We start from the raw sequence: 27,391 nt of genomic DNA, 5'->3' as shown, positions 1-27,391 counted from the left end.
AATAGCTCCCATATCTCATTAGACCGTCGTAAGCTGCCAAGCCAAGATATAGCAAAGCTCAACCATCTGATGAGTAAGAATGAATATCTTCACCGCCTCATTGAACTTATTTGCTAAAGAGTGACAATTAAGCCAGTAAGCTCAACATCTCTTTTGTGTCGTGCCAGGGAATTAAGGTTTAATTAAGACACTGAATATAGTAACCTATTTGAGTTTGCAACAATTATACTCTGTTTGAGTACCTAACAAAAGTTATTTAAACTAGATGCATTTCCTACGTTTTCAACAAAGTAACAAATAAGCAAAGTAGTAAAATATCGTGAAATTGAAGGTTGACGCAGCAGATTTCAAACAAATAGACATGAATCTAAAACCAATTCGTAAAGACAGAACCGACAATTAGCTACACCAGTTTTGGGTCGGATTGATCCAATGGGTCAGAGGTTATACGGGTGGGTTTAATAGATTTCGAGTGGGGTTTAAATTCGTCCAATAAGAATGAGACACGTCATTAAAATTTATAATATTTTTAATTAGTTTGGCCTGCTAGTTTTAGTTTTAAGGGTAGGTTTGAGCTAAAAATTTAACAGTAGGGACAATTTTGGCTCAATAGGAGGGCAAATTTGCCAATTCTGATAGTTCAGGGGTAGTTTTGGCCCTTTTCCGTAATACAATTAAGGTAGAAATTCCCTGAGATAACAATTAAAATAGAAATTCACTACGATAACATTAAATATATGACCTTTGAACGACTATTCACTACCAGAAATTCACCAAGATAACAATTAAAGATATGACCAAATAAATATTCACAACCAAAAATACACCAAGATAACCGTTAAAGAAATGACTTTGAACGGGCATTCACTATTAGAAACTAATTGTAATCTATTCTGCACAGTAGCGCATTTCTATCTCTCCGTTTGCTACATAAGATACAGCAAGTACAGATGCAAATGTAAAATCTGCAGAAGCTCTATTGCATCAGTACCATGAAGCCCCCGGATTTTCTCGAGTGGGGAACAACACCGTTGAATAGTTTCTGAATATATTGCAAGTAGAGAAGACATAACTGATTCAAGCAAAAGGCGCAAAATAGGAATAGGGCAAGAATCCCAATAAGAAATACTCTTTGAAGAGGGAGTTTATATATCTCAAGCGTGTACAAATTTCGAATGGCATCTAATTTTAGGACTCAGCTTCTAGATAAAATTCTATTCCTTCTTACTGCTACCATAACAGCCGTTGTCAAACCCTCTCATTCTCATTGAAGCACATGAATATACCAAGCACTTCCATTGAGCATCAAAATGGACGTATCAAGTTCCTGAAAACTAGAAAACCAACCTGGGGGAGGGGGTGCGGTGCGATATGTTCCTCGGACAATCCACTGGAGACCCTTTCTTCATCTCAAATCATAGGGAGAAAGAAAAAGAAGAAACACTATTGTCTGTACAAGAGCTTAGACTACAGTTGCAGAACTGCCAAAAAATAGAGATTCTTGGTGTGGAAGTAACTTCCTGTAGTACTGCTTTGAACAAACAAACAAAAAAAACTACTATGAAGCAATTATCCAACATGTTCCTTCACAAAATATACAAAACTCATGCATAAGAAAGGTTGAGTAGAATTATACCAAGACCGGTCGGGGCAAATATCTTGAAAATTTTCTGAACTGATATTTAAGGATCACTTCATGTAGGCCCACTTGACACTTCGCATAGATTGGCTTGGGATCCACTAGAAATGCCTGTTGATGAAGACCATTGATCTGGCACCATCAGAAAGTATGTCGACATTGCTTTCCTGAATCTCGTTTTGTATTGCTTTGGAGAAATCACTGTTGGGGATGAATTCTTTGGCCCACCTAGAATGCCTGAAGCCTTTACCCACGTCTCAAGATGTTTGTCCCATGTATACTGTCTCATGAAATCAATAATACCGAGCACCAGTTCATGCTTTTCCTCATCCACTCCGACTAGTAATGAGTAATCCATCACATCTATTGACTGCAAAATGGTAACTGTATCAAAATAGCAGACCAGGGACTGGAAAACGCTCTGCATTTAATAATTGTGTTTGAAGAGCACGAAGTCACACTTTGGAGACTTCAACATATACTTGATGCTGGCTGGCATTGACTAACAAAGAAACGCTTGGAGAACGTACTAAAATAAATAAGAGAACTACTGCAGCGACAAAGTCAAGTGCATCTTGCAAAAGAAGGGAGAAACAATAAGAAAGCAACGCAAAGATAAAGGGTATGGTGAAGAGAGAGAACAGGGAGGCGTCCTAGCAATCATCTTATTTGATCTTTACTGGAGTAGAAATGATAAACTAGTAACGCCAGACAGAATTAAGAAATGCAGAACGATGTATAGAACACAATGCAACAAAGTAACTAGTCATGATAGGATTCTGTTTCAAAGCTTACCGCTAGAAATGAAGTATCATTCCACACAGCTCTCTGCAGCAGCCGCTTAGCCTTCGTTCCCACAAAAATCGGAGAAGTTGGCATTGCTTCAATTAAGTTCTGATCAAGCAAAACTTTGTTACTTCCACTTGAATCTGGATTATAGCGTGATCGAGAAGACCCTTTGAGGTCATACAGTTTAGTGATGTTGCGCTTAAAAAGAAGATTTTCCATAACAAGCACATCCATTCTTGATTCTTTCCCCCCTTTGAGATGCTTTGATGCAACCTAAAAATAATAATTGAAAAACGAAGTGAGCATCATGGGAAAAAGTATTAAGGGGGAAAAATGAACACGTATAACTACCGAAATGCTGTTAAAGATTGGAGAAGAAAATAAATTTCAGAGAATCTTTTAAGGGAAGACCAAAGTACAGAAGTTACATCTGTCCCGGTGAACCAATTTAAATGACCTTTATGGGAACCTTTTAATTTCTTTTACGGTACAGCGAGGAGCACCTCTAAAGCACAAGACTGACTATGTTGGAGAAGTTAGCTCTATCAAGAAATTAGGTCCACATAAATTTAACATGAGAGGCTTAACAAAGATAATTTTACAAATTCTTCAAATATTTTGACAATAAATGTTTGCTTCAGGGAGGTCAAATGGAGATATAGTGACCCACAGATACAACCTTAGTTACAAACCTAGACTGATTCATCGAAATAAAAGTTGCTCCACAGCACACAGATATCAGAAAGCTGAAATACCGACTATAGCAGTGACTTTGGTTAAATAGAAATAATATACAGAAAATGATACCTGGTAGATCCCCAAAATCTTTGCCAAGCAAGTTGGGCTCCCACTAGCTATTGATTCAGATAAATACTTAAAGTAAGCTGGTGCAAACTTGATAAATGACTCCAACTCTGTCTTTGTTACCTGCTTGATGATAAATCGGTCGTCCAAGGTTTTGGCAAAGAAAACATTGCTCTTGCCACCCTGTGCACCCCATTTTTTACATCGGCAAAGGGACCGTATGAAGTCTAATTCATAGGGGCAACAAGACTTTCTTAAGGTCTCAAAATGCTTTGCATAATAACAGGTGACTGTGTACTTAACCTTTCCCAGAGGTCCATCATCTGAGAAAGATATTCGGGCATGCAAAGCATTAATATATGCAGGTGGATCCATGTTTGAGTTGCGAGAACTAAAACTCGATGACATGCTTTCATCTGTAAATCCGAAACTTCTTGGAGAGTTCGAAACTACTTCATCCACAGACGAATGTGAAAGTAAATTTAATGAATCCAGAAACGGCAGAGAAGCTGAAGATTTGTGATTTTCTTTCAGATTTTGAGGTTCATCTGACATTTGATTGTGGTAATCTGGTGACACAAGTGCATATGAGATAATACTTGTTGGCTCATCATCATAAACTGGAACAACAATGTCATTAACACCAACAGCCATCAGCAGCCTGGCACCACCTTGATGTAGCAATTCGCTAAACGACGAGATATAAACAGGATTATGCTCGTCCAATTTACCAATAAATTGTGGATTTGATGTGATATTCTTGTTGAAGTATCGATAGAAATTTGAAAAATGTGCCGTTGACCAGGTCAAGTAGTCCGCATTGTCAGACTTTGCAGATAAATGAGGTGTTACAGCCCCACTTTTGCCACACATAGACCTTTCGACATCTGAGTTTGCTGTAACTCCAGTCAAAGCAGAAGAATCTACAAGGAAAGAATCTGGAAATGCACTGTTATGCTCCTTAATAGCCAGGTGGCCTTCACCAGTCCATGCAGCATCAAGAGTGTCAGATAAACTTTCCACAGAAGGGAACTTTCCATCTGAAAGTACACGTGTGACATTTTTTCCAGGTTCCAGTACATTTCCATCTCCTGTAGCCTGAGTGTCTTTCCCATGGGTTAAGTTCTCATCAATATTCAATCGTTCATGAACCCCATCAGGAATCTGATTGTGCCTTCCTTCATTTGATGTTATTTCAGTCTTCCCATACTGAAGAACTGAATCATAGCTACCTAAGCTTTTGCCAGGTCTCGGAATTGCATTCCTTTCAGAAAGTTCCTCGCTAGAGCTGAAGCACTTCTCCTTCAGTTGTGGTGTCAAACTGCCCTGAGTTTGGGAATTTTTACCATGAGAACTGGAAAGATGTATCAAGCGTCTGTCCCATAGATAAGCATGAAAAACCAACTGCCTTCTCAGTCGATTTATCTCAAGGATGTCAACTGCAGGCTGACCAACTTTGACTTCCCCACTAAGTGCCTTGCATAATAATCCCTAGAACAACGTGGACACCAGTAAGAAACAAGTCAAAGTCATTTGAAGCAACGTATGGAAAGTGTAAACAGAAGAAATAAAAGACCTGCCCTTTCTGTTCAGAAGGGAAGGATTCTCGAGGTCTGATGCCTTAATGACAAATACCATCAGTCACACTTTCAATTAGACGAAAGAGTTCTATTTCGAGTGATGGTGCCCTTTACACTAAAGCTTCCAAATCAGTAAATCTACTGAGCGAATTAACAGCAGTGATTGAAATGCAGCCCTGAGGAACAGTCCACCAGTTGAAGGAGTTCCTAATTGCCTCGGCGGAGGGGGTAAGTTCAAGGACCTAGCCCTAAGAGTTGTATGGTGTATGGTCTCAATGGCTCAAGAGGAAGAGGTGTGAGGCAAAGCGTGAGGAAACCTATCAAAGGAAGGGTTCTATATCACACATATTGGAAGGTTTTCTCCCAACTTCTGGGTTGACCGCCTAGTCAAAGGATTAAGCATATGGATAATGGAGTTACCAAAGTCGATCTCTCAGTTAGTACGGAAAGCTCCTTTCAGTACTTACTAGGGACACATGTTCATCTTGAGATTGATGTCTCTCTTCAATCAATACACCTTGTTTCCCTCTCTGTCTCATATGGTCTGTTACGCGGCGCCTTCCCGAAGTTCCTTGGAAGGGCGACGTAAGGCTAGGCAACCGATGTCAGTACGGTTGCTGTCCGCCAACTGAGGTCCCCTCCGTACGCTAGACTAGATTGTCAGTGCCGTACGGGAAAACCAATGTCATGAGCAATTGAAAGAGAGCAGAAAAGAGAATTGCGAATGAAAGAAAGCTTGATTGCATTGAATGAAAGCTATTACAGAAAACAAGACGGTGTCGGGGGGGAGAGACACCAGTACAGAGAATTGTTTGCTTGCTTGAAAGTTTTGATTGCTTGGTCCCCCTTAATAATGCTTAAAAAAAATAAACCAAAGTTACATGACTAGACCTATGAAAGCTGAAAAATCACACTTAAAGAAAATGCAGCAAAACTACTCTATATTTACAATGAAAAGGACTTAGTCTTCTACAAAGCAGCTACAAGTCCGTTGGCAGCAACTTTGTCTTTAGCATCAGGGTCTGCGCGCGCGGCGCTGTTGGCTTTTGCCTGTGGCTGGGCGCTGGCGATGGCTATCGGTGGGGCGACAGAGGCACATGCGCGCTTGTCACTTGGAGCTGCCGAGACCACGGGGCCGACCGTGGCGACGGGCGTTGGGAGGCTGGCCAGGACGCCACGGGGCGCGTCCAAGGGGTCATGGGGCATGGTTGGAAAGCCGCCCATGACATTCTCCCCCACCTGAGTTGGCGACGTCCTCGGCGCCTTCCTTGCAAGGTAATCATCAATCAGGCTCTTGTAGGCTTTGAGGTTTGTTCCCTCTCCCAAGTATTCTCCTCTGCATCACATCCCTGCCATTTCACCAAGAACTCCTGGTGATCTTTTCTTGAGGCGTGAATCACTCGATCATCAAGAATAGCTTCAGCACGCCTTTTCCCGGTTGAATTGGGGCCTCGAATACTTGGTATTGTGAGTTGGCTTCGTGAAGGATCCTCCATATCTTCCCGAAAAGGTTTCAGGAGACTGACATGGAAAACAGGATGGATTTTCCACCAAGCTGGGGTATCCACTCGGTATGCAACTTTCCCAATGCGCATTTCAATGGACAAGGGTCCAATATATTTTTGCAATAGGCGAGGGTCATGGACCCCTGCAAATAAGTACCGCTTTGGGATTTTGACCATCACTTTGTCTCCCACCTGGTATTCCACAAAGCGGCGATTCTGATCAGCATGCCTCTTCATCCGCTTTTGGGCTTTGACAAGATAGCTCCGCACTATCTCCAAATTTTGCTTCCATTCTTTTGAGAAGCTAGCAGCCCGAGGAGATTTTGACATGTTTGGTGCGTTCACTGTGTGTGGGAGTAGCGGTTGCTGTCCGGTAACAATTTCAAAAGCGCTTTTGTTGGTACTTGAGCTCTTTTGTGAATTGAAACACAGTTGAGCAGCATCCAGAAGCTTCACCCAATTCTTCTGCGATCCGGTCACAAAGTGCCGGAGATATTCCTCTAGCATGCCATTGAATCGCTCCGTCTTGCCATCAGATTGCGGATGAAAACTTGAGCTATGACTCAATTTTGACCCGAGGCACTTAAAGAGTTGGGTCCAAAAATTGCTAGTGAAGCGTGAGTCGCGATCACTAACAATGTCTTTAGGTAAGCCCCAATATTTGACGACATGAGAGAAGAATAGTCGAGCTATATCTTCTGCTGATATATATTGTGGGGCTACTATAAAGGTAGCATACTTGGAAAACCGATCCACCACAACCAAGATAGTTGTGAGATCTCCGACCTTGGGCAATCCGGTGATGAAGTCCAGGGAAACGCTTTCCCAAGGTCTTTTTGGTACAGCTAGTGGTTCCAAGAGCCCTGCCTGCGTCAAGCGGTCTGACTTATCTTTCTGGCATACTAGACAAGTCTTCACATACTGAGCGACGTCATCGACCATTTGAGGCCAATAATATGCATGGCGAAGTAATGCCATGGTGCGTTCCTCGCCGGGATGACCGGCCCACAAAGTATCGTGGCATTCTGCAAGAAGAGTCCGTCGCAGATCTCCTCCTTTAGGAACATAAAGTCGGTTCCCTTTCACCTTCAGGAACCCATCCTCGGTGTAGAACTGGCGAGTCTTGCCCTGTCCTACCAAATCAACCAAATACTGTGCAGCAGGATCCTTGATGAGTAGATCCTGTATCTGGTCTTTTATGGTGGTGGTTACTTCGCTTCCCTTTAGGGCGGCGAGTACACACAACGATGCTAGATCAGCTCTCCAACTGAGTGCATCAGCAACATGATTGGTCTTTCCACTTCGGTACTCCAGGTTGAAGTGAAATTCCGCTAGGAGTTCCTGCCACCTAGCCTGTCGTCCATTCAGCTTTGGCTGGGTCATGAAATGGCTAACGGCTGTGTTGTCTGTCTTGACCACGAATGGGGCTCCCAGTAGATAATGCCTCCAAAGGCGTAAGCAATGAACGACAGCCAATAATTCTTTCTCATGGGCGGCATAGCGCCGCTCTGCATCCTTCAGTTTCCGGCTCTCGTACGCTACGGGATGCCCTTCTTGTAGCAATACTCCACCAAGTGCATAGTCGGAGGCATCCGTTTGCACTTCGAATGGCTTGGCCAAGTCAGGGAGGGCCAAGATTGGGCTACTAGACATAGCCATCTTCAATGCGTCGAAGGCCTCTGCCCGCTTGGGGCCCCAATCCCACGGGGTGGCCTTCTTGAGAAGTTCTGTCAACGGCACTGCAATGAGGGAGTAACTTTTCACAAACCGCCGATAGAAGTTGCATAGGCCAAGGAACGACCTCAAGGCATGTATATCCTTAGGAGGCGGCCATTCTGTAATGGCCTGAATCTTCTGCTGGTCCATCTTGATCCTCCCTTCCTCGATGACATGTCCGAGGAAGTCAATTTGTTTCTGAGCAAAGGAGCACTTGGATAGCTTCGCATATAATTCGTGCTCCCGCAACCGGGCTAGGACCTTCCGCAAATGCTCCAGGTGTTCTTCTAGTGTCTGGCTATATACCACAATGTCATCCAAATAAACCACGACGAATTCATCAATGTATTCTCGGAAGACTTGGTTCATCAAGGTGCAAAATGTGGCTGGCGCGTTAGTCAAGCCAAAGGGCATAACCAGGAAGTCGTACGACCCATATCTTGTCACACAGGTCGTCTTGTGCTCATCACCATCTGCAATCCGAACTTGCCAATAACCTGTCCTCAGGTCTATTTTGGTGAATACCGTCGCACCACCCAGTCTATCAAACAAGTCTGCCATTAGCGGAATCGGGTACTTGTTTCTCACGGTGATTTTGTTTAGAGCCCGGTAATCCACGCAGAGTCGTAAACTACCATCATGTTTCTTTTGGAATAGAACAGGGGACCCGTATGGGGACTTGGAGGGCACAATGATCCCTGTGTCTAGCATTTCCGTCAATTGTCTCCGAAGCTCGGTGAGTTCGGGTTGTGACATTCTGTATGGCGCCCGGGCAGGTGGCTTCGCACCCGGCACCAACTCAATCTCATGGTCCACAGTTCGCCTAGGCGGAAGACGCTTTGGCATGTCTTGTGGCATGATGTCTTCAAATTCCAGAAGTAACTCCTTCACGGGTGCAGGAATGGGACCCGAGGAGCGTTCTATATCTTCCATGCAGAGGGTAGCCAGGAACGTGGGTTCATGTCTTTTTATCCCCTTCTTTAACTGCAAGGCCGAGATGTTCTCGGCTGCCATCTTCATGGGAATGCACGGAATAATGCAAGGCTTGGCCCCATTTGCCCCCATCATCAGTAGCATGTCTGCATACGGTGCGGGCATGGTATTGGTCTGTCTCAGGAATTCCAACCCCACTATTAACTCAAAGTCATCTATGATCACTACGCGCAGGTTGAACTTTCCTTCATAAGGGCCAAGCTTCACTGGTACTTCTTTGGCTATTCCACCCACTGGTTGAGGTGGTGAGTTGATAGCCTTCACACGACCTTTGCCCTTTCCTACAACTAGTCCAAGACGCTCCACCTGAGTCGAGGCTAAGTAGTTGTGGGTGGCACCCGTGTCTATCATTGCCCGAATGGGCTTGCCATTTACCTTCATGTCAACGAACATTAGGGTCCTCTCTTGATGAGGAGGAGTCCTCAAATTCGCCTTCTTATTTCCTTTCCTGGCAATTGGATAGGGGTCCTCCTTCTTGCGGATACCGGCACTGGTTCCCGCTAAGGGCTCAGAAATGGAGCCAACAATTGCATTGAATGCACCTACTGGCTCGGTCTGGTCCGCATCATCGGCGTCGTCATCCGTCCCATCCTCAAAAGCTTGATGGGCGTTCATCTGTGCATGTGGACATTCATTATTCCAATGTGGTCCGCCGCAATGACGACATCCTGAGGGGGGCTTCCTCCCCCGATCATTGTTGTTAGATGCAGCACTAGTACTGCTGGAAGAGGGAGCCTTGGATTTGGGTGCACTCCGGTCTCCTCCACTTCTGCTAGGGCCACCAGTGTTTGGTTGGCCCCCTTTGTATCCTCCTCGGACAGGCTGTTGAGGCCTATCCTTCCGGGCTTCCACTTGGTAATCCCCAAGGCACTCTGCTGCTTGGATTGCCTTAGGCAACGTGTCTACCCTTTGTCTCTGCAACTCCATCCGGGCATAAGGTTTCAACCCTTCCAGGAAGGTGAAGAGTTTGTCTTTGTCCCCCATGTCACGGATGTTCAGCATGAGCGCGGAGAATTCCCGCACATAATCTCGCACTGATTTGGTCTGGCGGAGCTCCCGCAACTTTCTCCTGGCATTGTACTCAACATTTTCGGGGAAGAACTGTAGGCGTATGGCTGCCTTCAGTTCCGCCCATGTCTCGAGGGCATCTTCACCAGCCTTGATGGCTTCGTACTTCACCCGCCACCAAAGTTTGGCATCACACTGAAGATACATGGCAGCAGTTGCTACCTTCTTAGCTTCTTCTAGGCTTCCCACGGCATCGAAGTATTGCTCGATGTCGAAAATGAAATTTTTCACTTCTTTGGCATTCCGAGCTCCACTGTATGGCTTTGGCTCAGGAATTTTCAGCTTTTGTGCCATGGGGGCGAGGTTCACACCACTCCCAAATTGGTTTCCGCCTCCTCGAAGTAGGCCTTGTAAAGCAGCATTGACAACATTGAGCTGGCCTGTCAAGTTGTCTATGGTTTGTTGCATGGCAGTCACCCTGTCTGCCTCTTGGTCCCTGTTGGCCAAATCCTCGGCACGCTCCTGCTGGAGGACCTCAAATTTACCAAAAATTTCAACTGCCTCTGTGGCTGCTGTTTGCCGGTCTCCTTCAGAGTCGCGACTGATGTTTTCTATGTCAACTTCGGCCTGGATGAGTCTGCGGTCCAGGTCGTCCAACCTTTGCACTAGGCTGGTCTTTAGATCGGGCACCATTTCCACGATGGGCCGTAATGCGTCAACCGTTCCCTCAAGGGTCGCGATGCGATCCCCATAATTCACCATGGTCAGAAATGGTGGTAATTGCAATGTAATCCCTCGTCCGATGTCGAGCCTAGGCTCTGATACCAACTGTTACGCGGCGCCTTCCTGAAGTTCCTTGGAAGGGCGACGTAAGGCTAGGCAACCGATGTCAGTACGGTTGCTGTCCGCCAACTGAGGTCCCCTCCGTACGCTAGACTAGATTGTCAGTGCCGTACGGGAAAACCAATGTCATGAGCAATTGAAAGAGAGCAGAAAAGAGAATTGCGAATGAAAGAAAGCTTGATTGCATTGAATGAAAGCTATTACAGAAAACAAGACGGTGTCGGGGGGGAGAGACACCAGTACAGAGAATTGTTTGCTTGCTTGAAAGTTTTGATTGCTTGGTCCCCCTTAATAATGCTTAAAAAAAATAAACCAAAGTTACATGACTAGACCTATGAAAGCTGGAAAATCACACTTAAAGAAAATGCAGCAAAACTACTCTATATTTACAATGAAAAGGACTTAGTCTTCTACAAAGCAGCTACAAGTCCGTTGGCAGCAACTTTGTCTTTAGCATCAGGGTCTGCGCGCGCGGCGCTGTTGGCTTTTGCCTGTGGCTGGGCGCTGGCGATGGCTATCGGTGGGGCGACAGAGGCACATGCGCGCTTGTCACTTGGAGCTGCCGAGACCACGGGGCCGACCGTGACGACGGGCGTTGGGAGGCTGGCCAGGACGCCACGGGGCGCATCCAAGGGGTCATGGGGCATGGTTGGAAAGCCGCCCATGACAGGTCTTATGTACTCTTAAGTCTTTCTTGTTTTTTTACCGTCTTGCTTAGGGAAGACACGTCTTTTTCTTTTTTCCTCCTCTAATCGGGCTGGAAAAACTTTTTTCTAGTTGCTACACTAAGGGTTAGCTCCTCTCATATTCTTTTTCTACTGCTACTTCTTATTAGAGAACCCTGATTATTTCTTTCTTCTCCAATTCGTTGCTGCATTAATTTTCACATATCTTAGAGTGAGAGAACGCACCTCTGAATTTTAAACACATACTTCACCAAAATTCTCAGTCCTAAAATGTCAAAGGTTTGAGACATGTTATCCACACCATACAGAGAGAAATTACTTGGGCTGTCATCTTTAGAAACAGTTGAACATCAAAAAGGTAACCATATCTATCTTCTCGCTCAGCCATACTGACAAATTTGTTTATACCTCACCGACAATGCAGATGACACAAGTTAGTATCTAAACAACAGGAGGGGAAAATAAAAGAATCACCTCAAACACAGTTTTCTCCTTCTCTAATATTTCTTCCATCTCTGCAATCTGCTCACTTATATTCGGTGCTTTCAAGCTACTATCAACAGAAAATTTTTCCAACTTTGCATGAAGAGCTTTGGACACCTCAGCAAACAAAGCATTAGCCCTTCTGTGCACCTTCTCTTGGAGAAAATAAGTACATCAGAAGAAAAAAAGAAAAAAAAAACGAAACATAGAGGTAACAAATTGAAGCAAGAATTCAGTCCAACTGTACCTCATCACCTTCTTTCTGAATCCACTCGTGATTATCATGGCTAAATTCAAGCTTTGGAGGTGGGAGAAATACAGAATAAACATCAATAGGAGCATATCGAAAACAAGCTACCATTGTCCCAAACCTGAGGCAACAAAACCAAATATCAAGTGCAGAACAAACCATTGCTTGGGCAACAAGAAAAAGAAAAGAAAACTTAGTGGATAAAAAATAAAAATAAAAAATATTGGACCAGCAACACCGGTTAATTATACATGCACCATAACCACAATCGTGCACAAGACAACACAACACCAACTGAGAATATTAACCCAGAGCAGGGAAACATCATCATTGAAGAACTGCAAGTGCAACAGTAGTAAAACTGACAAGAAAATCATACACCTGTAAGATTTTCCTAATATAGGCCTTTTCCGCGATGTTATTATTTTTTGTGCAACTTATCCAGTTGCCAAGTTTTCTGGGAGCATCGTGTTGCTGTAATGTTCTCTCTTAGTATGATGTAATTCAATCAAGGGCAAGAAGAAATAGCATCACATGCTCAGTCAGAGAGCAACACAAGAAGTCCCCAGTGTGAATTCTACGTCACAAAAACATTGGGGAACGACCAAAAATGATTCAGTAAAACCAACCATAAAGCCGTCAGGATAGCTGATGCATGCTGATGAGCTACATCATCAGAGTATTCATGCAAACCACTAAAAGCTAAGGACCCATGCAATATTAAGGACCTCTCAGACCAAGAAATAGTAAACAAAATGATTACACCTCATCGTAGAAGGAAGTTTGACATCAGTAGCTTTAGCAGCAGGGCTATAGTAGTCAATTCAAGTCAACAAACTCTCACATAAAGTGGGGTTAGGCACTGAATTTAACAATGTATAAGGTAATAGTCCCACTACTTTATGTGAGACTGTTTATTTGAAAAAAGTACTTGATTACAGATACCAACTTTAACCATATTGAGGAAATGCATCCCAGGTGACTTCATGATAATTTTTCTGATGCTTCAGTTTTCTGTCTCTGGATACTTTACAGTTTACATGATATTCAGTAGTTGATTAAAGAAAATTAAAGTTAGGTGAAGGCATTATAATCCCAGTGTGAAAAGTTAATGCATAAAAATGCCATATAGGAAACAGCATACCCATAGAACCGGAGACATTCTCGGTGAAGAAGATGACCACAACTTGCGACCCTGCTCGCTGCTGCATGATTTGAAAAACTGAGTTCCAAAAATTTCCCAAATGACAATCCCCAAGCAGCATCAGACATCAATACCCTCCTGGTTGGAGGAGGGAAACCATTGGTCCGAGGACATCGCAGACACCTGTGCCACATCCATATCTTTCCTTCCCGTTCTCCTGGCAAGATACGTTCAGGTAGGTTCTTTACAGAAATTGTGAGGCTGCCTTGCCGATGAGTATAGCAATGAACATGTGCCTCTGGCGGCATTTCACATGAGGGACACCTATAATTCTGGTAAATGTATAACATATATCAGAAAAAAGTACCAGAATAAACCACGCATGCAAAGAATGTATCGAGTGTAACTTTAAATGAGGAAGAGAGATATTACCTGAGCAAACAGCTGGTCCCGTAAAAAACGGCCCAAAGGCATATCAGAGAGTCCATAGTATTTTATTCGAGAAATATGAGCGCGCTCGCAAACAGTTCCTTTCCAAACACAGCGTGTTGAATGGGACACTAAAATACTCTGCTGATCGGAAGATGAGGAAGGAAACTCTTGCTTCGATGAGCCTAATTCCTCAAAGTAACTATTATCAAATTCCGGTAGCACCAATTCTGAAGTGTGAGTAGTGCGTAAAATTTCCACAACATGAGAAAGGCTACCAGCATCTCTCAAAGCATTGCTAGGAAAATTCGGTATATAATCATTTCCTGCAACTTCACCTCTGTCCAGTGGAGATTCTTCATGAGGGTCATTTGGAGCCATTTTATTCCTCTCGTCAGCTTGATCTGAGAACTGAAGCCTTGAATGATGTGAGGAATTAAGACAATCAGAAAGGTCTACCTTATTTGAGGCCGTTGTAGCACTAGCTAATGAGTTAGAACCTTCAGGGAAACTTGACTGTTCAACAAGCAGTGGAGCATTGTTGGATGATGATGTGATACCAGACAACATGTTGGTTGAGGAATGAGATGACATGCCAAGGCAATGGTGATCGAGCGGTCTCTGGGCTATGGGTAGAGAGAAACCAGGAATCATAGAAATGGATCTTTGAATAGTTGATGGTTTATCAGGCAATGCAACTTTAATTGGGGACTTCAAGGGGAGCTCTGGCAAGGATGCACCTTCATCAGCAAGAAAAGATGTCTCCAGAGCCAGGTGATAAGCAGCAAAAACTCCATACTGGATAACACGTTTTATCTTCTTCAAATCATCCCCGTTGGCGCCCTTGAGCAAAATCTGAGACCCACCACCAACAAAAAGAGGAGATCAGCTTTCCGCACTTCTGACACTTGCACCAGGAAACTGTTAAATTACAGAATGATAGGTAAAACATTTCCTTTTTTTTTAAAATGTTGGTAGCGTCGGGACAGTTTGCGCTACCTCCCACCAGCATAGGAGCAACATTCACATTTTCTAAGATCATGCATAAACAGTACCTATAAGCTATAGCGGACATGTCTAAAGCCGAAGTTGAATAATTTTGAGCATAATAATTTACATACTGCTTGATGAACAAATCATATTCATAGCAAGTTTATTTAAACATTGAGACAAGACGTCAACTTTAATACCATATCGTACCAATGAGTATGTTATACCAAAGTATTATTCTTTCTTCTTTTATCAGAATTTTCAACTAAGAATAGTTTTGGTTATTAGTTGTTAAAGCTACAAAGAAGAAATATAACCATGTCCGCCATAAAGAAATTGGGTGTAAACTAAACCTGTAGAATGTAGTATGCCACACAATTCAGATTTATTTCATGCTCCAGCTATCATACAACTGAACAAGCCATTAAACATGTGACTTACCGTACAACCAAATGGCTTTGGGCATCCCTCGAAAAACATCAAGGTCTTTGTCAATTTTTTTCCAGCTTGCCCAGCACTACCATGCTCTTCTACGAACTTATCAACATGGAACGAATCACAGTACCCTAACTTCGGCGTTGTAAGATTATCAATTGAAGGGACTACTTGTGCACCTGTACAACGGGCAATACGCTCTAAAAGTGACCGCTTCACATTGAGAACCAGAGATATGTCTTTCGCAAGCAGGTATTCCTGCGCAAATCGAGATACAGACTTCTCTACTAACAGAATGCTTGGATGATGAGCATCAATCTTTGCAACAGCCATCTTTAGATGGTCCATTTCCTAGAAGAAAGAATGATCCAAGTAAAAGTTATGAACCAAACAATGTGAATCCAAGTAAAAGTAATGAACCAAATAATGCAATTGGGCCTCCCTAATATGCCTTTCTCAATACCATGGATAACAAGAAGTTAGAGTATTCCAGCTTACGAGAAACCAAAGAAACACCTCCAATGAGCGTAAAGGGCACCGTAGCGGCGTAGCCCCTAATTATCATTTCAGTTACTCCCTTGAAAAAATATTTTCTCCCTATGGTCTCTATTGTATTACACTGGGTATGTTGTTGTTGTTGTTGGCATCTATTGTATTATCCAGTGAATACTAAGAAAGTACATTGTAAAAGTCATCACAAGAACCAGTCTACTATTTTGACGAAAAGGAAAACAAAACCAGAATAAACTGATACAGAATCAAACAGAACTTGAATATAACAGAATTTATAGAAAATCGTGAAGTACAATACTGAAACACTTGCACATAGAAGAGACCTCCGTGAGCCTACCCCCTCAACCATCATAGACTCACTAACCAGCTTCCCCTGTTACATCCTCTCGTTTCCTCGTCCTTCTCATTCCCCAACTTCCCCATACTTATTACCTCCCCAGTCTGCAGTCAGTCCAAGATCTTCCATCAGCACAGACCATAGTTTTCTATGTTACAACAGATACAATTGCAACTTCTTGTCAAAAATAGAATAAACTGATTGACAATACACATTGGCCTAGAAGATACAAATTTAGGTCTAATACTCCGTTTAACTCGTAAATGAGGGGGAGACTTTGTGAGTTTCTTCCACCAAGGGATGTATCTTATAGTCCCTTTCGGTTTTTCAGTACTAGCTGGAAAGGAACTAGTATACATTTGCTTCTTCCTTTTTGTCCGATTCTGGAAGGATCAAAAGATTGATGAAGAAAGGAAGTATAACCCTCCACTTTTACCTTCACTTATCTTTTACTTGCTAATCAAACAAGGGAAAATACCTCTAACCTTTCCACTCTTTCTCCCCCCTCAAGAAACTCTTCCTCCTTCCAGCCCAACCAAAAAAATGACTAACCAAATCTAAAAATTTCCCAAATTTAAAGTACTACCCAGCAAATAAATGTACAGGAAATGGTAAATTTTGACAGCACTTACGTGTTGCTGAAATCATTATACTTCCTTGAACAATCAAAAATAAATGTACAGGAAATGGATCCTAGAAACTCAAAAATCTCTCCAAAGCAATAGCAATGATATTGTACATATTAGATTGCCCCAGCTTGTAGTTCACTTCAGAATCTTAAAGGAAACAATTACATATCATGGACCAGCCATTATTTTATCCATGTATTTCAGTCGTTAATTTTGTTTTCATGGTCAGTATATGATATAAAACCAATTCAAACCTTTTCTATGAGGCAAAGGCTTCTACAGTTTTGTTAAGTAGATAGAACTATTAGTTTGAGTTGATGTGCAAGGAAAAAGAACAAGAGAGATGGTGCATTTTGCACAAAAACTTAATCTATATACGAACTTGAAAAATGTCTAGAGAAGGACAAAGAGTGATAAGGAGGTATAGCTAAGAGATAAAACGACAACCAGGTGCTGAACACGAAAAAGATCCTGCAGTCTGGGGGCAGAATTGCATTTCCTTGTCCTATCAAGTAACTAAAAATTATCAATAAAGAATTGGATTGAGTGAAAACCTGCTGCAATAAAGTGTCAAAACTTGACAAATGGTTAGCCACCCGTTGATATTCCAGTGCTCCTCCAAGAATTAGGAGTCTAGGCTTATCTATTTTTGAGGTCATTCGCCGGTGCGCCACATTTTTCTTACAAACAATGCCTTTAACCGCCATACTAATAAATAGCATAAAGGAGAATTTTATCAGCAGAAGGAAAATAAACTTCAGAAAACTTTCATAGTATGAGCAATAATTTAATGGAAAAATAAAGCACAATGATGCCAGAAACCAAGTGAAAGAATCATTCAATAGGATTGCTCCTGCTGGAAAAATTAACATTTAGCACCAATTTAAACACATCACATAGAATCTGTGCAAGCAAAAAAACAAGCAACTCGAAAATCTGATTCCTACATCATGGAGCCTGCAGTTATTTGGTTGATGTTAGAATAGTTATATGAATGTATGTAATTAGTCCTAGTCCCCTATGTAATAGGAGTAGGTTATGTGTTATGTACACATATAAATAGGGCTTATTGTAACATAGAATATTAATCAATAATATTTTTTCCCGTGCTTCTCACATGGTATTAGAGCAACTAGTGAGAAATCCCCGTTGTGCAGTTACCAGCGAGTCCGGGACAGTCACTGTGCCTTTTTCCGGTGACTTTCAGGCTGGTTTTTTACTAAATCCCTTCTCCGGTGGGTTTTTTACGAAAAATAACACCACCAGCAGGTGCGGATTTCTCAGGCGACCAAACCCCAGAAAACCACCCCGGCAGAACCCCATCCACGCGCTCTCACGCGCCTCCAGAGCTTCTGACGCCGGCGGCGCGTCAGACCCACGAGCCGGCGCGTGAACAGTTTTCCGGCCATCTTTTTCGAAAATTTCTTCAGGACAGTCTAATCTTCTAGTAATTCCGACCAGGCCCATACTGTTTTCTTTTTATTCCGAGCACTTTGATATTTTTCCGGCGTGAACAATGAGTTTTTCCGGCGAGAACAGTGATTTCCAGAAAATTTGTGTTTTTTCGGCCCAATATTATAATGGCGTTCGTATAAGAAGTCTTTACCTCACAATCCGTTGGATCCAATTCATTGAATCCAATCCAGATGGTTTCTTTACCGGATTATATTGAGTTCCTTCAGTACAAAGCACGTAAACAGACATCTTCAGGATTAGCCTCCGTTGTTCCAACAGATAGTAGCATGACTTGTGCCTCCCAATCTTCAACTTCTGAGTCTTGGGTCATTGATTCAGGTGCATCTGATCATATTTCTGGTAACAAATCTCTTTTCACCAATATTTCATATTCTCAATCTCTTCCAATAGTCACAATGACCAATGGGTTTCAAACCATGGCAACTGCAATAGGTCAAGCAAGTCCACTTCTTTCCTTACCTTTAGACTCAGTTCTTTATGTTCCCGGTAGTCCTTTTAATCTAATAGTCGTTAGTCGCTTAGCCAAATCACTTAAATATGTTGTTTTATTTCTTGATGACCTTGTTTTTATACCGGAACGCAGTACAGGGCGGATCATTGGTACCAGACGTGAATCGGATGGACTTTATTACCTTATCCTTGTCTTCCTTCAATAACTTGTCTCGTTACTGATTCACCAAATTTATTACATAAACAGTTGGGACATCCTAGTTTGTCAAAACTTCAGAAAATGGTACCTGGCTTATCTCACTTGTCCACTCTAGAGTGTGAGTCATGTCAGCTCGATAAGCATACCCGCTCCCATATCCCGCGGCGTCTTGATAATCGAGCAGTCACCTTTTACTTTAGTCCATTCAGATGTTTGGGGTCCTAGTCGGGTGAATTCTACCTTGGAATTCCGCTACTTTGTCAGTTTCATTGATGATTATTCCAGGTGCACTTGGATATTTTTGATGAAAAATCAATCTGAGTTGTTTTCTATTTTCCAGACCTTCCACGCTAAAATTCAAAATCAATTTGGGGTTTCTATCCGCACATTTCGTAGTGATAATACCCTAGAGTATTTGTCTTCCCCATTTCAGCAGTTTATGAACTCCCATGGGATTATTCATCAAACATCTTGTCCGTACACATCCCAACAAAATGGGGTAGCTGAAAGAAAGAATAGAAATCTTATTCTCGTACCCTACTCATACAATCTCATGTTCCGCTGCGTTTTGGGAGGGATGCAGTTCTTACACCTTGCTATCTTATTAATCGTATGCCATCTTCAGCTATCCAGAATCAAGTTCCATTCTCTGTCTTGTTTCCCCACTTACCTCCCTTCCACTCCGTGTCTTTGGGAGTACGTGTTTTATTCATGACCTTACTCCAGGAAACGATAAGTTAGCTCCTCGTGCTCTTAAGTGCATATTTCTGGGTTACTGGAGAACGCAAAAGGGATATCGATGTTATTCTCCTGACCTCCAGCGGTTTCTTATGTCTTCTGATGTTACCTTCTTTGGAACCCAATCATATTTCACAGGTCCAGTTAATCACTTAGATATTTCTGAGGTGCTACCAGTTCCGTCTTTTGGACATTCAGTCACTATCTCCCATTCATCTTCCTCCATAGCTCCAGTTGCAGCTCCACCACCTCCAGCTCCAGTTGCAGCTCCACCACCTATAGCTCCAGTGCCACCACCGAGTCCAATGCCACCACCGAGTCCAGTTCCACCAACTATAGCTCCAGCGCCACCACCTAGTCCAGTTCAACCTTCTACAGCTCCACCACTCCTGACTTATCATCGTCGTCCGCACCTAGCATCAGGCCCAGCTGATTCACATCCCGCACCTGACCTTGCTAATACTGCAGACTTGTCTCCTCTTAATCAACCGATTGCACTACGAAAAGGTATACGGTCCACACTTAATCCTAATCCCCATTATGTCGGTTTAAGTTACCATCGTCTGTCATCATCCCATTGTGCATTTGTGTCATCTTTGTCCTTTGTTTCCATCCCTAAGTCTACAGGTGAAGCACTGTCTCATCCCGGTTGGCGACAGGCTATGATTGACGAGATGTCTGCTTTATATATGAGTGGTACTTGGGAACTTGTTCCTCTTCCTTCGGGTAAATCGACTGTTGGTTGTCGTTGGATGTATGCAGTCAAAGTTGGTCCAGATGGCCAGGTTGATCGACTCAAGGCCCGTCTTGTTGCCAAAGGGTATACTCGGATATTTGGACTCGATTACAGTGATACTTTCTCTCCCGTGGCTAAAATAGCATCAGTCCGCCTTTTTCTATCCATGACTGTTGTTCGCCATTGGCCTCTCTATCAGTTGGACATTAAGAATGTTTTTCTTCACGGTGACCTTGAGGATGAGGTTTATATAGAGCAACCACCTGGTTTTGTTGCTCAGGGGGAGTCTAGTGGCCTTGTATGTCGGTTGCGCCGGTCCCTCTATGGTCTAAAGCAGTCTCCTCGAGCCTGGTTTGGTAAGTTCAGCACAGTTATTCAGGAGTTTGGCATGACTCGTAGTGAAGCTGATCACTCGAAATCTGGTCGTTTATGTTGACGATATTGTTATTACCAGCAATGATCAAGATGGTATTATTAAGTTGAAGCAACATCTCTTTCAGCACTTTCAGACTAAGGACCTGGGCAGCAACAACAACAACAACAACCCAGTATAATCCCACTAGTGGGGTCTGGGGAGGGTAGTGTGTACACAGACCTTACCCCTACCCTAGGGTAGAGAGACTGTTTCCGATAGACCTTCGGCTCCCTCCCTCCAAGAACTCCCCACCTTGCTCTTGGAGTGACTCGAACTCACAACCTCTTGGTTGGAAGTGGAGGGTGCTCACCACTAGAGCAACCCACTCTTGTCGACTAAGGATCTGGGCAGATTAAAGTATTTTCTTGGTATTGAAGTCGCTAGGTTTAGCTCAGGTATTGTGATCTCACAACGGAAGTATGCCTTAGATATTCTTGAGGAGACAGGAATGACAGGTTGTAGACCTGTTGACACTCCGATGGATCTGAATTCTAAACTTCGCGATCCTGCAAGATATAGGCGGTTAGTTGGTAAATTAAATTACCTCACAGTGACTAGACCTGAATTTCCTTTCCTGTGAGTGTTGTGAGTCAGTTTATGGATTCTCCTTGACTAATGTGATAGTCATTGGGATGCAGTTGTCCGCATTCTTCGGTATATAAAATCAACTCCAGGCAAAGGCTTATTGTTTGAGGATCGAGGCCATGAGCAGATCGTTGGATACTCAGATGCTGATTGGGTAGGATCACTTTTGATAGACGTTCTACGTCTGGATATTGTGTCTTAGTAGGAGGAAATTTGGTGTCTTGTAAGAGCAAGAAACAGAATGTGGTTGCTCGGTCTAGTGCAGAAGCAGAATATCGAGCAATGGCTATGGCGACATGTGAGTTAATTTGGATCAAACAGTTGCTCAAGAAGTTGAAATTTGGTGAGATTAGTCAAATGGGACTTGTGTGTGATAATCAAGCTGCTCTTCATATTGCATCAAATCCAGTGTTCCATGAGAGAACTAAACACATTGAGATTGATGTCCCTTTGTTAGAGAAAAAATACTCTCGGGAGATATTACTACAAAGTTTGTAAAGTCGAATGATCAACTTGCAGATATTTTCACCAAGTCCCCAACTGATCCTCGTATTAACTACGTATGTAACAAGCTCGGTACATATGATTTATATGCACCAGCTTGAGGGGGAGTGTTAGAATAGTTATGTGAATGTATGTAATTAGTCCTAGTCCCTTACGTAATAGGAGTAGGTTATGGGTTATGTACACATGTAAATAGGGTTTATTGTAAACATAGAATATTAATCAATAATATTTTCTCCCGTGCTTTCTCAGTTGACAATCAGAAGTAATCGCAGCACAGAATAGGAGTCTAATCAAAGACAAACTGAAGTCAATAACTAAAATAAGCCAAGTATCAAATTTGAATGCAGGGGGAACAACAATTGAGCTGCAACGATACACAACATGAACATTTTGTTTAGGTGTCGAAAGTTAGGTTTATTTGTAATTCTTATACAGAGAAGATGAAAAGAAGGTATATGAGAAAGTTTAGTTTAGGTCATAATAGAAAAGCCATATAATCTGATGTAGAAAAACCTTTCTCTACGATGTCCACAGGCAATGCATTTAATCTTCACATATCCACAAGGATCCATTCCTCCATTTTGACTCATGTCAGGCTTTAGGAGTGTAGCAGCTTCCCAGGATAAAGATGTGATTATCTCCGACCAACTCTCTTTATTATCCTCCTCAGCTGGACGAATTTTTTCAACTAGCAAAAGCTGCACAATCAAAGCTTTAAAATGTCCATCAACTACATTTTTCATGGCATTTCTATGCTCTTCGGTTGACCTATACCTACTATGGTACTCTCCACCAGCTAAGTTGCATGATGAATCCATGTAACCCCACTCCCCTGGGGCTTCTTCACCACCACCATCATCCTCGTCAAATAAAAGAGATTCTCTGTCATCCTCCTCTGTTTCTGGCTCTGGTGGCAACCAGAGTAAATAACTATTCTCAAAGTCAACAGGTGCATTATCTGTATCATTCACATCATTAGGAGGAGGACCTTCATGCTCGATACCATTGATACAAGTATCTGCTTCATTCCCAAGCTCTTTCATCCCTTCTGAGTTATGCCATTCACTTTTCTCTGCCAATAATGAAGAATTTACACTATTTGATTCAATTTCAGCAGGTTGGTTGTTGCTTGGTCCACAAATATTATTCATCTCCTTGTAGTTGAAAGCACCATAATAGACATCTGGTGGAGTAAAGTGCCTTGGCTCCGAATGTGATCCACAAACACCATAATTATCATCCTCATCATCACTCCTGCCATAGCAATGCTAAGTAAGATAGCTAATTGAAACATACACTGAATAGATGATATTTGCCTAGAAATAATACATGAAATTATACATAAGAGCAGGTAAAGTAAAGGTCTGATTTCAAGTGTCTCATCTATCTGTCATGATAATACTATACATACTTGGTCCATACAAGATAATCAAACCTGCAACTCAGAGGGTGCTCCTCATAAAATATAGCTCTCCCCTCCCAAAAATCCTTAAACTTGTAGACAAGGCAGAGCCGCAAGGAAAAAAAAACCTTGGTCACGATCCAAATATGCCGTTATGGGTCTTTAGTACACGGACTAAGGTACATAACCATATCCGATATGGGTCACTCACAAGTGTTCAGTACAGTTTCAGTTTTTGGCTAATTTTAGTGTATTTTGAACAACCTGCATTAAGAACCTATACGCATGTCACACCCTCTCAACACATGTATATCAAGGCAAAAAAAGGATCCATGTTAAAGTTTATCAAACAGAACAAACTTGCAAAAGCTCAACCCATTTAATACTCGCGAAAACTCAGGATACTTTCCATTTTAGTGTTTCCAATTTGTCAACCCTTCCGGTCTTTCGAACTCCAAACCGCGACCACCGGGGCTCTTTTCTCTCCTCCTCCATTTCATCATCATTATTTCAATTAACCGCCTTCAACATCACCAGTGACCTCCACAGGCCACAGCTCCTACTAACCTAGGCCATATGGCTATCAGATTCTCCCTTCCTTATCTGGCGAACTTTGCTTTCTCTAGTTCTCTTTTTCTAGAAATTCTATTCCTCATCATTTTCTCCGGTGAAACCAGCAGCAAGTAAACCTTAGCACCACCCCCACCACCGGGGGCACACACGGATTTTCTCCTTTAGCTCTCGAATATAGTTTTTTAACTGAGTTATTTGCCTATACGGCATAAATCGAATGACGACAACAACAACAACATTTAACCCTCAATCTCAAACTAGTTGCGGTCAGCTATATACATCCTTAATATCTGATGAGCTCCAATTGGACACATTCATTGCACTACTCCACAATGTGTCCTAAGATTATCTAAAACTAGGGATCCTCTAAATCTTAGACATATCCTTACATTTTCATAGAATCTGCATTCAAGCTTTAAAAACTCTTTCAAACACTTGACCTAATGCAAGTGTGCTTACAACGACTAACCTAAATTTCAAGTAGTTGGTGTTGCCTTTAAGGATATTTTGCTTCCAATATATTTTGTTCTTTGCTAAGTCCACATAAATTTTAAAAAACTGTACGTCTTTCCAGACATACTTCGTCCAAGTCATATAGGTCTATCCCATCATTTTAAAATCTTCAGTCATCTGATGTCACACCTATGATCTGGTGTTGACATGGCATAAATAAAATCCTATTTCTAATTTATCTAAATGACTTGATCCCAACTAATTATATGAACGAGTTCGAGCTTAGTTGCTATACAAAAGAACCGAGCGGAGGTCGAGATTGAGCTCGTAAAAACTTAATCCAAACAAGGTTAAGCTCGATTCGAGCCTTGTATATATGCTAAACCAAGTTCAAACCTATAAAGCTGGTGTGATTCAGCTCATATCCAGCTCTAAATATAGCAACAATGGGGCGACATTAAGTTTCTTATTCTTTGTTAGGTTTACCAGATCAAGACCTGTTGGATTTACCAACTGGGGTTTAAATTTGCTTAGCTAGAGAATACCTTTGATCAAGTTTACCAATCAACTATTATCCCAGAAATTCTTTACATAGCAACAATCAGCAACTAAATACTGAAAGTTATTCTAAAGCAGTGAGGCTTTACAACTCACAAATGGACAGACAATAAATCAAAGCACTAATAGAAGGGCCATAAATCAAAAAAGTAAAAATTGTTAAAGAACCTTGAAAAAGTATCTTCTATTAATTGAAGCACTGTAATATAGATGGTTTCTTAATCCAGGATCACATAGAAAGATCAGCTAAAAGCTTTCTGTTCATATGTAGATCTAGCAACATGCAAATTATGATTTTGATCATATATTAAATAAGATTGCAGCAATTACAACAACAACAAAACCAGTTTAGTCCCACAAGTGAAGTCTGGGGAGGGAGTGGGGTCTCGGGAGGGAAAGATTGCAGCGATTACGCAATTTAAATGTGTCAGCAAACTAGCAAGAGGGGCGTAAAGGAAATGAAATCCTGTTTATACATGTTGTTTGTCTATACATATGACACTAATAATAGATACCTGTAGCAAGAGACAAAATGACCAAAATCTGGATTCCCCAGAGCTGTTTCTTGGTCTTGCTTGAGACCTGCAGGACCCATCTGAGCTGATTGAGAAGCGCTTTGGCATGAGCTGCATGTTACATGCTGATATGGCCCGGTAGGGTAAACAGTTGAACTACCACTGCTACCACTGTTACAAGTACAGCCCGACTGGTTGCTGGCCAAACTTGTGGTAGAAGGAGATGGGCTGAGGCCTGGACTAGAAAGGTTCATCCTACTATCAACTGTGGCTAACCCCTGCTGCCACTGCTTAAAACAGAAGTTACAAACCCTTATCCTGTCTCCATCTTCCCGGCCAGCCTTGGGCTCCTCATTTGGGACAGGAACAGAGTTTGATGCACATTTGGCACAGAAAACTCGGCCACAGAGACGGCAATGATGCCTGCGGTTAAATACAGTAAACTGAGAGTCGCACTCGTAGCATACCCTACAGCTCTGGTCGGGCATCCAGAAATCCCTGGACACACTCACCTGCTCTGTCCTTCTCGGGATCCATGATTTTACTATGTCAACTATCTCATTGAGCTTCTTATTTTCAGGCGTATCCATGAATGCAACTTCCAGGATATCATGCTCATCATTATCTAATAATCATCTGCCACTGCTCGTGCTACTACCAATATGTATGTGTCTCCAATATATACTGCATAAAGAAAAAGGGAACTCAGCGCACATTCAGATTATCATACGCATCACTGCCTACTATCATCCGCTAGAGATTCTACAACTACCAATTCAAATATTCTCCAACATCTAAAGAAATGACAATCAAGCTTTAGTTGGGATATCTCATATCTCACAGCAGGTGTTCTTTTAGCTCAGACTTCTATTTTGTGGAGACTGTTAATATGAGACAAAGCAATCACAACTGAAAAAGGCAAAAGAAAATAAATTCTAGACAAAGCAATCACAATTGGAAAAGGTAAACGATAATAAAATTCTTAAATCACAAAAGAATATCAATCGATAAGCTACACCGCAATCCCAAAGTAATTGGAGTTGGCTATATGAATTATATACCTGCTCCGCTCTATTTAGACCTATTTCATTCCAATACGAACTAATTCTCCTTTCAAGGCAAAAATCACAAAAGAAAAATTATAAGTACCAATTTTATTCTCTCCACCCAAATCCTTACCACAACACCTAAAAGAAGTGAGTTTAACTCAAACCCTTTTCACGATTTAGCTAAACTTTACAATGGAATTGCTACTTTACCATAAAAGAAACATCTTTTATTTTTGCAGCTCTCTCTTCAGCATCTTATATAGACTGAAACCCAAATTACTGCGGATAAATCAAGCAACACAGATTCCGCTACATCCCCAAGGGTGTGGCGTAATGGTCAACGAAATAGGTTGAGAACCATGAGATTTTCATGTTCAAATCTAAACGGAGTCAAAAACACTAAGTGATTTCTTCTCATTGTTATCCGTATGTGTGCTGGTGGCAGGCACCAAATACATGTGGAATCAGTACAGGTGCGTGAAAACTAGCCCGACACCACGATTATCAAAAAACACAGATTACACTGTTTCCTTATATTACATAACCATTATATATGACAATACTACAAAATTGAAGAGTACAATAGCAATTCAAATAGACATTAAATCAAACAAATGAAGTGCATATGAAAATTGCTTTATTAATTCCAGCAGTTAACAGAATATAACCAATTTCAGATCCTCTATACACCGAACCCACCACTGGCCACCGCCTTCTTATTCTTCTTCTTCTTCTTTAAACTTGTTCTTTCAGTTAAAATTTCTTTTTTGATATTTTGTTTTTCGGTTGTAGAGAAAATAATCAGAATGTGGAATTAAAGTTGCAGCTGAGAAATTGGAGGCAGTGATTAGATGTGCATGAAAAGTAGTACACTAATCATTTTGATTTTTGTTAAGGAGGAAAAAAACACAAGAAAGTTAAAAAGATAAAGAGAGTCACGAAAATAATATGAGAGGAAGACA

The 27,391-nt window shown here is 42.0% G+C and overlaps 1 protein-coding gene across 6 annotated transcripts; it reads right to left on the bottom strand.

The window, feature by feature from the left end:
- Positions 1–835: 835 nt before the first annotated feature.
- LOC107779577 (1-phosphatidylinositol-3-phosphate 5-kinase FAB1B) lies at positions 836–27,391 on the bottom strand. 6 transcript variants are annotated; one of them, XM_075221597.1, is made up of 14 exons: positions 27,129–27,368; positions 25,893–26,064; positions 25,381–25,803; positions 22,393–23,133; positions 17,328–17,481; positions 15,301–15,645; positions 13,873–14,724; positions 13,441–13,772; positions 12,294–12,417; positions 12,038–12,196; positions 3,236–4,723; positions 2,435–2,701; positions 1,637–2,009; positions 836–1,528 (listed from the first exon to the last, which is right to left on the bottom strand). In XM_075221597.1, the coding sequence occupies exons 3-13, from the start codon at positions 25,632–25,634 to the stop codon at positions 1,695–1,697; spliced, it is 5,031 nt and encodes a 1,676-aa protein (XP_075077698.1). In that variant the 5' UTR covers positions 25,635–25,803; positions 25,893–26,064; positions 27,129–27,368; the 3' UTR covers positions 836–1,528; positions 1,637–1,694. The 6 variants fall into 6 exon arrangements, with proteins under 6 accessions (XP_075077698.1, XP_075077699.1, XP_075077696.1 ...); XM_075221598.1 differs by having other exon boundaries at positions 27,098–27,217; XM_075221595.1 differs by having other exon boundaries at positions 836–1,555; positions 25,381–26,064; positions 27,098–27,391.

This window comes from Nicotiana tabacum, chromosome 9 (genome assembly GCF_000715075.1).
Source record: "Nicotiana tabacum cultivar K326 chromosome 9, ASM71507v2, whole genome shotgun sequence".
NCBI classification, from domain to species: Eukaryota; Viridiplantae; Streptophyta; class Magnoliopsida; order Solanales; family Solanaceae; genus Nicotiana; species Nicotiana tabacum.
This window is presented reverse-complemented; position numbering and strand designations above follow the sequence as displayed.

What these genes read in the sequence shown, in the direction of transcription:
- LOC107779577 (XM_075221595.1), bottom strand. Translation starts at nt 25,970, where the DNA reads ATGGATACGCCTGAAAATAAGAAGCTCAATGAGATAGTTGACATAGTA. An exon ending in AGGAGAAAACTGTGTTTGAG is followed by an intron (nt 4,724 to 12,037) that starts GTGATTCTTTTA and finishes ACGTTGTTCTAG; the next exon opens with GGATTATTATGCAAGGCACT. An exon ending in ATGATACTTCATTTCTAGCG is followed by an intron (nt 2,010 to 2,434) that starts GTAAGCTTTGAA and finishes ACCATTTTGCAG; the next exon opens with TCAATAGATGTGATGGATTA.